Source organism: Bison bison, unplaced genomic scaffold, assembly GCF_000754665.1.
Source record: "Bison bison bison isolate TAMUID 2011002044 unplaced genomic scaffold, Bison_UMD1.0 scf7180017864252, whole genome shotgun sequence".
Classification (NCBI taxonomy): domain Eukaryota; kingdom Metazoa; phylum Chordata; class Mammalia; order Artiodactyla; family Bovidae; genus Bison; species Bison bison.
The window spans coordinates 2,938,584-2,952,765 of NW_011494824.1; the positions used below are offsets into that span (position 1 = coordinate 2,938,584).

At 40.0% G+C, this 14,182-nt stretch overlaps 1 protein-coding gene across 2 annotated transcripts in view; it reads right to left on the reverse strand.

Moving 5' to 3' along the window:
• The window catches only part of WDR41 (WD repeat domain 41), a 47,528-nt gene extending 33,781 nt beyond the window's left edge, over positions 1 to 13,747 (reverse strand). For both annotated transcript variants that reach the window (XM_010847629.1, XM_010847628.1), the window contains exons 1-2: positions 13,408 to 13,747; positions 11,099 to 11,214 (exon numbers count right to left, since the gene is read on the reverse strand). In XM_010847629.1, the coding sequence (XP_010845931.1) occupies positions 11,099 to 11,214; positions 13,408 to 13,458 (167 nt within the window). In that variant the 5' untranslated portion in view covers positions 13,459 to 13,747. The remainder of the gene's footprint in view (positions 1 to 11,098; positions 11,215 to 13,407) is intronic.
• Positions 13,748 to 14,182: the final 435 nt, after the last annotated feature.

The window sequence follows — 14,182 nt, forward strand, 5'->3', positions numbered from 1 at the left end:
ACAGTCCTAAAGGAGATCAGTCCTGGGTGTTCATTGGAAGGACTGATGTTGAAGCTGAAACTTCAATACTTTGGCCACCTGATGCAAAGAGCTGACTCATTTGAAAAGACCCTGATGCTGGGAAAGATTGAAGGCAGGAGGAGAAGGGGACGCCAGAGGAAGAGATGGTTGGATGGCATCACCAACTCGATGGACATGGGTGTGGGTAGACTCTGGGAGTTGATGATGGACAGTGACACCTGGCGTGCTGCGGTTCATGGGGTCGCAAAGAGTCAGACACGACTGAGCGACAGAACTGAACTGAACAATGATTTACTTATTCTAGAAATCTTTAGTAAGCTTTACCTATACATTAAGCATTAATTTTATATATTTATATGCTTGATCCTGAAAGTAAAGATCAATGAGCTAAGTTCCTGTCTTTGAAGGGCTCACAGCCTGCAGTATGATGGAATGCTACAGGGTCCAAATAATCAATCCACTGAGAATTCTGTAATGCTTATTTCAATTTATAGGAATCAGTTCCTATAAACACCTTCCTCTGGATAGCTCAGCAAAAGTATTCTCATTCTTGCCAACTGTGGGCTGAAAGAACAGCAAAAGTACAAAAAGATTTGTATAAAATAAAGTATTACTGCAATAATTCCTATAGCCCTCACTTAAGTGCTTATTTAATAGTTCTTATTCAGGAGAATTTATTTTAATTAAATCAAAGGTGCTACAGATTCAAATATAACCTTAAAGGACATAAAAAATGATAAGCCATAAACCTAAACATAAATTTTCTTGTATTCAATATTTACATAACCATAAAGTCCTGGAAAAATAAAAATAGAGTATTATTATGACAATGCAGAAGTCCCTTTCCACCAAATCCACAAGTACTTTCTAATCATAATGCAACTAAAATAATATATAGTTTTATAATAAAGTTGAAAAATGCTAATATCAGAAACCAGACAAAAATAAAAAATGTCAAAATTTTCATTTAAAATAGACTTTTACTTACCTTGATGCTAGAATTACTTGAAGAAAATTAGAGAAGTTTGTAGACAGAAACTTGTAAGAGAAGCTGAAGTCAACTTCAAAGCATTTTCAGGAACCATAGATATTTATGCTGTTGACTCTTTCATGATCTACTCTAGCATCAAAAAATTTTTCCCTTGACTAAGTAACACGTGAGTCTGAGTGAATTCTGGAAGTTGGTGATGGACAGGGAGGCCTGGCATGCTGCAATTCATGGGGTCGCAAAGAGTTGGACATGACTGAGCGACTGAACTGAACTGAACTGAAGTAACACAAAGAGTTGGACACGATTGAGCAACTAAGCACAAGCACATGTATTTAATTAACACAATTCTAATACAAACGTCTCACAAATAGCATAAAGACAGAAAAATCTTTAGTTCCCAGTTATTTGCAAAGGTAAAATCTTTGATAAGCTTTCACCTCCCCCAAATCACAAAGTTAAACTACATCAAGTTTATAAGTATTAGAATACAAAAAAATCTGTGTGACTTAAATTGGTGGCAAACTACATCTCTCTGAGCTCAAATACCTGTGAAGGAACTTCTGCTGCTGCTGCTAAGTTGCTTCAGTCGTGTCCAACTCTGTGCGACCCCATAGATGGCAGCCCACTATGACAGGCAATCCCGTCCCTGGGATTCTCCAGGCAAGAACACTGGAGTGGGTTGCCAGTTCCTTCTCCAATGCATGAAAGTGAAAAGTGAAAGTGAAGTCGCTCAGTCGTGTCCAACTCTTCGCAACCCCAAGGACTGTAGCCTACCAGGCTCCATTGCCTTCTCTGGAAGGAATTTCTACTACAGAAATATCCTTGGCCTCTCTCTGTCCCACTGAGTAATAAATAAGGTTAAAGAACTCATTGAGTATGCTCAGATCAGACCATTCTGGGTTCTCTGAGATTTGTCTGTTCATAGCGAGGGAACAAGGAGGGCATGGCAACCCACTCCAATATTCTTGCCTGGAGAGTCCCATGGACAAAGGAGCCTGGCGGGCTACAGTCCATGCAGTCACAGAGTCAGACACGACTAAGCGACTAAGCACAGCACAGCACAGCAAGGGAACAGTCTGGTTTGGTCTTACTTTTGAGGTAAACTTACATCGGAGTGGGAAGCTTGCGAATGTCCAGCTGTACCAACAATTCAGTGAATAAGTCTACATAACTCAGGGTGAAAATTAGGAAACCCACTGTGGTTGTATATCAAAGCTACATCCTTTAATCCAGCTTTTTGCTAGCTGGTAATCTAGCTATTAAGCTGATGGGTTCATGTCTATGTGTGTGATTCCTACTTCTAATAATATCCAAGAAAAAATATCTGAAACAAAAATAGCTTTTAAACTGGAGGGTTTTTCCCTCTATATCAAATGTATATCATTTTAAACTGTTCATTATGAAGAATTTAAATACATATAAAAGTGAGAACAATATAACAAAAATCTCCAGGTACTCATCACATGTCTTCAATAGTTATCAACTTATGACCAATATTGTTTCATCTGTACCACAGTCAGTACCCGCCCCCTGCAGATTATTTTGATGCAAATCCCGTATTTCATCAATAAATACTTCAATACGTATTTACATCACAAATAAGTTAACATTTAATTCCTTAACATCACCACAATGTAATCAAATTTGTCTCACAATGTTTTTTAAGTATATTAGAAGTAAGATCTAGTGAAAAGTGAAAGTTGGACACTCAGTCATGTCCAACTGCTTGCGACCTCATGGATGATACAGTCCATGAATAAGGTTCATATACTGCAACTGACCGATATATCTCTAAAGTCTCTCTTATTTTATTCTCTCTTCGTATATTTTCCTCCTTGTAATTATGCATTTGTCTTCAGAGTTCTCACACTCTGGATTTTGTCAGCTACCTTCTTGCGTTATCATTTGATATGCATCTGTGTCCCTTGTGTTTCTAGTAAACTGAGACCTTTAGAGACTTAATCATATTTAAATTTGACTATCTGGTAAGACTACTTCTTCATAAGGAGTTTATATTCCCCAATAGGAAATACAATTTCTGGCAATCTTGTGTGTGTGTGTGTTTGTGATGTTAACAGCTATCAATAAGCATTGCCTAAATTTGTTATTCTATTAGAGATGGCAAAATAACAGTCCAATTCTATCATTCTTCCTAGCTTGAATCCTTCTATAAAGAAAATGTCCTCTCATCAAACACTACTGATCTCAAGATAGAGTTTGTATAGAAAGGCAGTATAGATCTTGACTTGCAGATACCCCTTCAAGACAGGACTAGCTGCCCAGTTACGAGGAAGGCAGTGAATCTGCCTCCAGCTGTTGACTTCAGAGTCCGTTTCAGCTTTTGAGCTGAAGTTAAACTACCTCTTTGGAGAAGGAAATGGCAACCCACGCCAGTATTCTTGCCTGGAGAATCCCATGGACAGAGGAGCCCGGCAGGCGATGGTCCATGGGGTCTCAGAGTCGGACACGACTGAAGCGACTAAGCACGCACGCAAACTCTCTCAGCTGGCACCCAGTCCCCGGGACAGAAGCAAGGTGGTGGAAGCCAGGGCACATTTCTGGATGACCCTCAGCCAGTGTCCAAGCAATGCAGGTTAGACAGCCCTAGTTATTTCCCTAAAGCAGGACCATCTAAAGAGCGTTCTTTCCTCCAGAGTCCATACTGGGCTTACAGAGACTTGGTCAAATCTCCATCACAGTTTGAGATGGCTCCCCTAGTCCAATCCTGCTTCTTCCCTTTCCTTTCGTATTTCTAACAATACTTTTTCATGCTTAACTCCATTTTATTGTCTACTTCCCAGGAAACTGAGGTATTAGGAGGATCTAAATGGTCTTGACTACTGATCTCTATTCTCTAAATGTTATTCTTAGCTTTAGAATATTTTCTTAAAGATGTAGCATATTGTTCACTGTTAGTGAATTATCAAACTGTACTGTTTGTTTAGACCCCTGTGAATGTACAGCTTCACAGTCATCCTAGGGGTACACGCTGGCCTCCAGCCTGGCATTTCATGGGTCATCTGATTCTTTTCCAGTCATGATCACCATCCTACATAACCTTGTCTGTTTCCTGGAGAAGCAAGGGATGGTCAAATGAGCAACAGAGAAAACTATTCTTAAAATGTGTTATGAACTCAGTTTAGTTTAATGTGTCAAATGCTAGAGTATTACATGCAATTTTAGCACAGTCCATTTTTTGGAAGACTCTTGCTGAGGCTTAGCCTTCTTTAGTGATCTCCCAATCAATATGACCCTCACTTCATGTTCAAAAAATACTGAAGAAGAAAAGAAAAGGCAGCTGTCTGTTAGGTTATACAGGATTTATTTGGTATCTTCAAAAACCAATCTGAGAAAATTTTCCACTCACTGGTTTTAGCTGAGCCACCGAGAAAACAAGAAAATCCTTCTGCAAAATTCTCAATAAAATGATATTATCTAAAGACCTGAAGCGTGAAACCTGGATTACAACAGTTGACCAAAAATCCAGAATGTGATGTCCATAAAAACTAAATAAAAACATAAAAGGAATAATGATATACTACTTAAATACTGGAAAGGTATTTCTGTAATTTGACAATGCATAAATAATGAACATATGTAATGGGAAAGCTATATCTGAACTATCTAAACTATTACATTAAGAATGAAAACACTGCGCTCTTCTGCTTATAACAGTTACATCACTTGCATATTTTTAATGTAATTCTTACCAATAATGACTCTTTCAGGTTTTTTAAAAGTACACTACAGAATTAAATTTTTTCAAACAAAAGAGATCAAAAGTTCTTCAGGTCTGCAACTGAGTGAAAAACTTCATACCTAATTACATGCAAATTCTGACATAGTCATGACTTGAAGACAAAGAATTAAATGTGGTTCATATGGTAATATGTTCACCTGATTGCAAAAGCCAAAAAAGTTGGCCTGTTTTAAAATCTATTCAAGACATTTAGATTCACTGTGGTATACAATAAACGTGACCAACAATCTCCCTCCCTATATCTACCACCTTCTGCAATAGGATTTAGTTGCTTCTCCCATCAAGAGATAGAGTTCATTCATCAACTTACTGAATTCATGCCAGCTTCTGACTTGCTTTAACCAATGAAACAGCAGCAAACATACTGAAAATAGACTTGAAGAGTTTTACACTGGGGCTTGCCCTTTTACCAGTATTTAAATTCCATTCCTATTGAAATAGCACTCGAGCAACCACATGGAGAGATCCCCAGTCATCCCAGCTGAGACCACCGTGAACCTGCCAACCCCAACCAATCCACCAGGTAACCACATAAGCATACATGAACCTAAACAAGATCAGCTGATCCTGGCACAGACAACAGAACCATCAAGCTGAGCCTACCCAAATGTCACCGCACAAAATAGTGCAATAAATTGTTTGCTTTTGTTGCTGTTGTTCAGTTGCTCAGTCATGCCCAATTTTTGCAACCCCATGGACTGGAGCAAACCTGGCTTCCCTGTCCTTCACCATCTCCCAGAGTTTGCTCAAACCCATGTTCATTGAGTCGGTGATGCCATCCAACCATCTCAACCTCTGCCACCCACTTCTCCTGCCCTCAATCTTTCCCAGCATCTGAGTCTTTTCCAATGAGTTGGCTCTTCACATCAGGTGGAGCTTCAGCATCAGTCCTTCTAATGAGTATTCAGGGGCGATTTCCTTTAGGATGGACTGGTTTGACCTCCTTGCAGTCCAAGTGACCCTCAAGAGTCTTCTCCAACACCACAGTTCAAAAGCATCAATTCTTTGGCACTCAGTCTTCTTTATGGTCCAACTCTCACATCCGTACATGACTACAGGAAAAACCATAGCTTTGACCATATGGACCTTTGTTGGTAAAACGATGTTTCTGCTTTTTAGGACACTGTCTAGGTTTGGCATAGCTTTTCTTCCAAGGAGCACACATCTTTTAATTTTATGGCTGCAGTCACTGCTTGGGCTGATATTTGACAATGGTAATAGATAGCTGATATTCTCTTCTATAGCTTTGTACTATTGACAAAACACTTACTACATCACTGAATAACTGAAGTATACACAAGTATTAAAGAACCTGCCTGCCAACACAGGAGACATAAGAGATGTGGGTTCGATCCCTGGGTCAGAAAGATCCCCTGATAAGGGCATGACAACGCACTCCAGTATTCTTGCCTGGAGAATCCCATAGACTGAGGAGCCTGGCAGGCCACAGTCCATAGGGTCACAGAGTCAGGCACAACTAAAGAGACTTAGCCTTCACACAAGCACCACACTGGGAAAATGCAATCAAATATCAGTATCTGTACAATGATCATTATTCTACGAGATGGCCTTTTCTTCAAACTCTTCAAACTATGTAACAAGAATAGTCAAGAAGACACTATGAAGGATAGCTGCTGCTACTGCTAAGTTGCTTCAGTCGTGTCCAACTCTGTGCGACCTCAAAGACAGCAGCCCACCAGGCTCCCTCATCCCTGGGATTCTCCAGGCAGGAACACCAGAGTGGGTTGCCAATTCCTTCTCCAATGCATGAAAGTGGAAAGTGAAAGTAAAGTCCCTCTTAGCGACCCCATGGACTACAGCGCACCAGGCTCCTCTGTCCATGGGATTTTCCAGGCAAGAGTACTGGAGTGGGGTACCATTGCCTTCTCTGGTTGAAGGATAGCAATCAATGTGAAATCTTAAAAATCTGAGGAGCATGTGTTCATACAATAATTTGGCTGGACTTATCCTTGGTTTCTAAAAGAGAGCTGGGTCCCTCAGACCTCACCTGAGTTTATGTTAATGAGATGACTCATGGTAGACCCTTAGACAATGTAAGGATGGGGACTGGCCATGTGGGAAATATGAACCATGTAATTAGAGGTTTGGGACTTTGAGCCATGGGATATCATCTTAACCTCCCAACCTGGGGGCTCAGGGAGGGGACGACAGGTAGAGAAGGACTGGAAACTGAGTTCAGTCATGTGGCAAATAAGTGAAATAATCATTCCCATGTAAAAAAACCCCAATAAAATTCTGGACACCCAAAGTTTGAGGGAGCTTCCTCACTGGTGATGCACACTGATACACTGAAAGGGGGATGTGTCCTGAGGACCCAGAAACTTTGCATTTGGTGTCCTTCTAGACCTGACTCTGTATCTCTTCATTTGGATAGCCCCAATCATATCCTTTATAATAAGATAGATGGCTAACAAACACATGAAAAGATGCTCAACATCACTAATTATCAGAGAAATGCAAAGCAAAACCACAATGATGTACCATTTCATGCCAGTAAGAATGGCTGCTATCAAAAAGTCTACAGACAATAAATGTTGGAGAGGGTGTGGAGAAAAGGGAACCCTCTTACACTGTTGGTGAGAATGCAAACTAGTACAGCCACTATGGAGAACAGTATGGAGATTCCTTAAAAAACTGGAAATAGAACTGCCTTATGACCCAGCAATCCCACTGCTGGGCATATACACTGAGGAAACCAGAATTGAAAGAGACACGTGTACCCCAATGTTCATCACAGCACTGTTTATAATAGCCAGGACATGGAAGCAACCTAGATGTCCATCGGCAGAAGAATGGATAAGAAAGCTGTGGTACATATACACAATGGAGTATTACTCAGCCATTAAAAAGAACACATTTGAATCAGTTCTAATGAGGTGGATGAAACTGGAGCCTATTATACAGAGTGAAGTAAGTCAGAAGGAAAAACACCAATACAGTATATTAACACATATATATGGAATTTAGAAGGATGGTAACAATGACCCTATATGTGAGTCAGCAAAAGGGACACAGATATTCTCTGTGGGAGAAGGCGGGGGTGGGATGATTTGAGAGAATAGCACTGAAACATGTATATTACATATATGAAATACATCACCAGCCCAAATTCAATGCATGAATTCGATGCAAACAGGGCACTCAGAGCTGGTGAACTGGGACAACCCTGAGGGATGGGATGGGAAGGGGGTTGGAAGGGGGGTTCAGGATGGGGGACACATGTACACCCATTGTTGATTCATGTCAATGTATGGCAAAAAACTACAATACTGTAATTAGCCTCCAATTTAATTAATTTTTTAAAAACTGTAATCATAAATATAGTGCTTTCCTGAGTTCTGTTAGTCATTCTAGAGAATTATCAAACCTGAGGGGGTAGTGAGAATTTGTAGCTAACTGGCCAAAAGTGCAGGTGGCCTGGGAACCCCAGAGATTGCAGCTGTGACTGTGGTGAAGGGACTGTTAAACAGGACTGTCCTCTTAACCTTTAAAATTCAACACAACTCCAGGTATTGCCAGAATTGCACTGCATGTGGGACAATCAACTAAACACCAAAGACATAAGAAAAGCAGAGAAGACAAGGTTAAAGGACATCAGCAATGATACTGAGAATTGGAAATAATCACAGGAGCAGTCACCCACTGAGTTCAAAATGGATGAAAAATAATAAAGGTGGTATCAAAGACAAAAGAGAAAGTTAAGAGATGATAGTGGAGTAGTTGATAGAGACAAGAGAAGTGGGGTTAGGGATTCAGGATGGCATGCAACATGTACACTTAATAGTTGAGGGAGTCACTCATTCATTTAACAATTAGTTACCTGCTACATGTAAGGCACCATGCCAGGTACTAAGGATACTGTGGAGAATAAGAAAAAAAAATGTCCCTCACTCTCTTATACAGTTACACAATTACTTGTGTAATCATTATTTGTGATAGATGCTACAAAGGATAAGCATATAGTTGAACAGAGGCTTAATAAAACAGATCTACAGATCAATAACAAGCTAAATCTACAGTCCTAAGACCTATACACCTTCTCTATTTGCAAATATACTAAACACAACATTATACATGTTAGCAAGGAAGTATAGAATAAGGTTCATTTTCCCATGCACCTAGTCAATTAATCTATGACAAAGGATGCAAGACTACACAATGTTGGAAAGAGTCTTTCAACAAATGGTGCTGGGGAAACTGGACAGCCACATGTAAAAGAACGAAATTAGATCATTTCTAAACCCACACACAAAAATAAGTGCAAAATGGATTAAAGACCTAAATGTAAGATCAGACATTATAAAACTTAGACGAAAACATAGGTAGAACACTCTCTGACATAAATCACAGCAAAATCATTTTTAACCCATCTCTCAGAATAATGGAAATAAAAGCAAAAATAAACAAATGAGACCTACTTAAACCCAAAAGCTTTTTCACAGCAATGAAACAATAAACAAAACAAAAAGACAACCCACAGACTGAGGGAAAATATTTGCAAATGATGTGACTGATAAGGGACTGGTCTCGAAAATTTACAAACAGCTTATGACACTTAATAGCATCAAAACAAACAACCCACTCAAAAAATGGGCAGAAGACCTAAACAGACATTTCTCTATAGAGGACAAATAGATGGCCTTTAGCACGTGAAAAGATGTTCAAAACTGCTAGTTATTAGAGGAATGCAGATCAAAACTACAGTGAGACATCCCCTCACACTGGTCAGACTGGCCATCATCAAAAACCTACAAACAACAAATGCTGGAGAGGGAGTGGAGAGAAAGGAACCCTCCGGCGATGTTGGTGGGAATGTAAATTGGTATAGGCCATTGTGGAGAACAGTATGGAGGTTCCTTACAGAACTAAAAACGGAGCTACCAAATGACCCTACATCCACTCCTGGGGATATATCCAGAGAAAAACACGGCCTGAAAAGATACACGCACCCCAATGTTCACTGCAGCACTGTTTACAACGGCCAAGACATGGAAACAACATAAATGTCCACTGACCGAGGAATGGATAAAGAAAGAAAGATATATATATGCGTGTATATACATATATATACAGAGAGACAGAGAGAGAGAAGTGGGGGGAATGTTACTCAGCCGTTAAAAAGGATGGAGTAAGGCCAAGTGCAGCGACACCAGTGGACCTAGAGAGTGTCACACCGAGTGAAGTAGAGGAGATATATCATATGACATCCCTTACATGTGGAATCTAAGAAGAAACGACACAAATAAACTTATAAAACAGAAAGAGACTCACAGACTTAGAAAATGAACTCAAAGTTGCTGGGGGGAAGAGATACTTAAGGACTTTGGGAAGGTCATGTACACACTGCTATATTTAAAATGGATAACAACAAAAACCTACTGAATAGCACATGGAACTCTGCTCAATGTTATGTGCCAACCAGGATGGAAGCGGTGTGGGGGAGAGTGGATATGTGGATATGTATGGATGTGTATGGCTGAGTCCCTTCACTGTTCACCTGGAACTGTCACAGCATTGCTAACTAGCTATAACCCAATACAAACTGTTTTTGGTGTTAAAAAAAAAAAAAAAGAATAAGGTACATTTTGAATAACAAAAAATTCAAATTAAATACTTTTCTAATCTTCTACTGAAAATAGTACACTCCTGGGAGGTACCTGATATTTAAACATTTTGTGTGTATGTGGGGTGTGTGTGTGTGCGTGTGTGTGTGTCTGCGCACACGTGCACTCACTCATGTCTGACTCTGTGACCCCCCTGGACTATAGACCACCAGGCTCCTCTGTCCGTGGAATTTTCCAGGCAAGAATACTGGAGTGGGTAGCCATTTCCTTCTCCAGGGATCTCCCGACCCAGAGATCAAACCCGCATCTCCTGTGTCTCCTGCAGTGGCAGGCGGACTGTTTACCACTGTGCCACCTGGGCTGGTTCTCAAATTTAGATTCACCTTAACATACAGTTAAAACTCCCACCAACATTTTTTTTTTTCCCACCAACATTTTAAAATCACACATTTCCTTTAAACTAACAAGAGTATTTGTTGAGTACTCAAAAACAATAACAAAAAAGAAACCCAAAACTTTGAACAAGCAAAAATAACCATCAAATCACCAGAAATGATACCCTAACTTCTGAGCAAAAAGACTTCAGACACATATTTCATCAAGCCACTGAGGTCAATTTCTACTAAATGCTATTACTGATCAGTTCCAAAATTTTTACAAAAGCTAGATTCTGAATTTTGTAAAATTCCCAAAAAAAACTCTTTCCAAACAGTAGTCAATTGGGTAACTAGAGCTGCTTACCTTGAGTCATCTAACTGTACCAGATACCGTACAATGTCATGATGAGCTTTCAGTACAAGCAGTTCAGTGTAGGGGTTCTGGGTTTGTTCTTCACCTATTGTCTGTAAAGGAGATTTCTTGTAATGGGGGAAACAGAAAAAAACATAAAATGATTTATGATAAAAGATAATATTGGAATAATTATAATTCCAATAATAATATTGGAATAATTATGATAAAAGATAATATTGAATATGCTATACATCTAAGAACACAAGATTTTAGAAACTGTAATATATGATATCCTAATACTATATATTACTTCCCCTAATATTAAGTAACTGCCAACTTAACATAAAACATTTCTCTTACCACAAATCCACATAATAAATTTAAATAATTTCAGGTCAAAATAAATTTTAAAGGATGCATTTTGTTTTATGGAAATTATACCTCAATAAACCTGATCTAAAAAACTAATGGGCCAAACCAACACAATATTTTTAAATGGGTGTTTCTCAAAATTTGGCAGAAATACAACTTTAAGTCAAAGGGGTAAAATATAACATAGACTAAAACAGTGCCTACGCCATTACAGGCACTTGATATGCGTACTGAATGAACAAAGGAAAAATGAAATAATTCATAGTCAATGAATTCAATAAATTCAAATTTGGACAATAGTGATACAGATTACTGGTAAATTTACACAGTATGATGCTTAGTCCTAAGACCTACACACCTTCATTTCTATTTGAAAACATGTGAGTGGCAGTCCATATGCCAGACACTGTATAAAGGCACATATGGCTTATAACTCACTGAATAATTCTGTAAGGTAGATCTTACCAATTCCATTCCTATAGTCAAATCCAGTACTATTTCATGATAAAACTTGTTTCCTTAATCTCTAAATTGTAGCTTCTCAAACATGACAATACTGACATTTTGGACCAGGTAATTCTTTTGTTGAGGATTTTCTGTGCATTTCAGAATGCTGAACATCATTCCTGGCTTGTACACACTACATGTCAATAGAAATCCAACCTCTCCCTGAACCCCTCAATAATGACAATGAAAAATGTCTCTGGACATTGCCAAATGTCATCCGATGGGCAAAACCATCCCAGTAGGCAAACACTGCTTTAAACTAGAAGCCTAGATACAAAGTTCCTGCATAATGAACGAAGAATCACTGGTTCGGATAATGTACAAATTCAAAGCAGTTATAAAACACAAGTACTTTTACACGAATAAATATACAATTTAACACTCATTAATGTTTAAAAAAAGTTAACCCAAAGCAGTAATTTTTTCATTTATCCCATCGCCCTTCTAGCAGTGGTTTTGATGAGAAAAGGCAAATGCAAGAAGTTTGAAAACTGTACACTACTTCCTCCAAATGAAAGCTTGCTAAACAGGGCAGAATTAGTTAATCAAATTCTATGATTAAAAAAAGAATTGGGTTAATAAGGAACTGTCACATATATCACATAGGAACTAGTCAATTTTCCACAATTCTTCCACAATCTTTAGAATTTAAGCCTATCTGTAATAAACCTAATTTTAAGTAAGAAATACTTTTTAAGACAACGAATAATAGGCCTCAACTGCAAAGATATGAGGAAGTTAAAAAGGAGAAGACTCCTTACAACGCACGTTTTTAACAATCAAAAATATTCCCTATAAAAAAGAGAGAGAATTCAACATGAATCCTATTCTTGAATAGCATTTGAAATAAATTCCAGACCTCAATACTTTCCAGGTTCCAAAATTACTTTATTCTCAACATTTAAGTCTATTCAGCTATTCGCCCCATGAAGAAAGTGTGACTATGGAACTCAAAATAATTCGAATATAATTTTAACTTTTAAGCAAATTATTGATTTTTAAAATAATCACATCTTTTTTGGTTTTATAGAATTAATGAAACTAATTTCATATTCCCTGAGCACGTATCAGTTGATGTTGGGAAGTGACAAAATATCAAACAAACCAAAAGTGTAAATCTGCAGTCACACCGTCTTACTCTCTACTAAATTGGATGCTTTTTAAATTAGAATGAGACTGCTTTAAGTAGGCAGAAGACTAGTTGGGCATCCTTGATTCTGTCGTTGGACTCCATCAGTTTCCGTCTCCACACCTCCTGGAAATGGGGTCTACCTAGCAGGGAAAGGGCCCCCCACCCGCGCCGACCTCGCCCTCGGAACCCGCAGGCCCCGCCTCCGCCGGGTGTCCCACGTCCAGATGCGAGCCGGGCTCAGACAGCAGCCAGAGTTCGGGCAGGCTAGGCCGCTGCGGCGGCAGGCAGGGTCCACCCGGCGATTTACCTCGGCCAGTCCCTGTGGTTCTCGGCCTCCCCCGATCAGCCATCGCAACATCCGGGCAGCGACGGCGTCCCGCGGGCCCCGGCCCAGGTCAACCTCAACTCCGCGCAAGCCCGGCCTCTTCCTGGTCCCCGATAGCAGCACAGCGCACCCTCTGATACCTGCCGGCTCAGGTCTGCCCGAAAGATCCGTGAGCGCGAAGCGGAGCCCCCCCTAGACGGAAGACTTTTGTCCCCAAAGAGCTGCCGTACCCAGCTGCTAGAGGTTTGCTTTAGCGTAGCCACCAGGGGAGCAGCAGCCCAAAGCTAGGGTGTCCGCGGAGGTTCAGAGGCGTACGCTACACCCAGTGAGCACGCGCGGGGCGTCGCCCGGTTTGCGCGCCCAGATTGGGTCGTTGGAGCGGCCCCTAGTGGACGTGCGTGGCGCTGCAGCTGGATCCAGCAGAGCAAGTTCATGCCAGAAAGAAATACTACCCTCCTTTTTTAGATGGCTTGTGCATCTTTTACTTGGCTTGGGGATCAGGAAATCTTTCCCTCTCCCCGCAGTTTACTAAAGAGCTGCCTGGAGAAGGTATACTTCCCTGAACCCTTTCATCTGGACTAATCCAGTGGCATATGCGTACACCAGAATTTAAAGAATACTCTTCTGATCTAGAAAGCACTGGTCCAGATTCCTCCTTTGCTTTCTTTTAAGGCAGCAGAGAAAGAATTTCATAAGAGTATACTAGAGAAACCTCAGGAAAGCAGAAAGAGTGAGAAGTACTAAGCCTTCCTCTGTC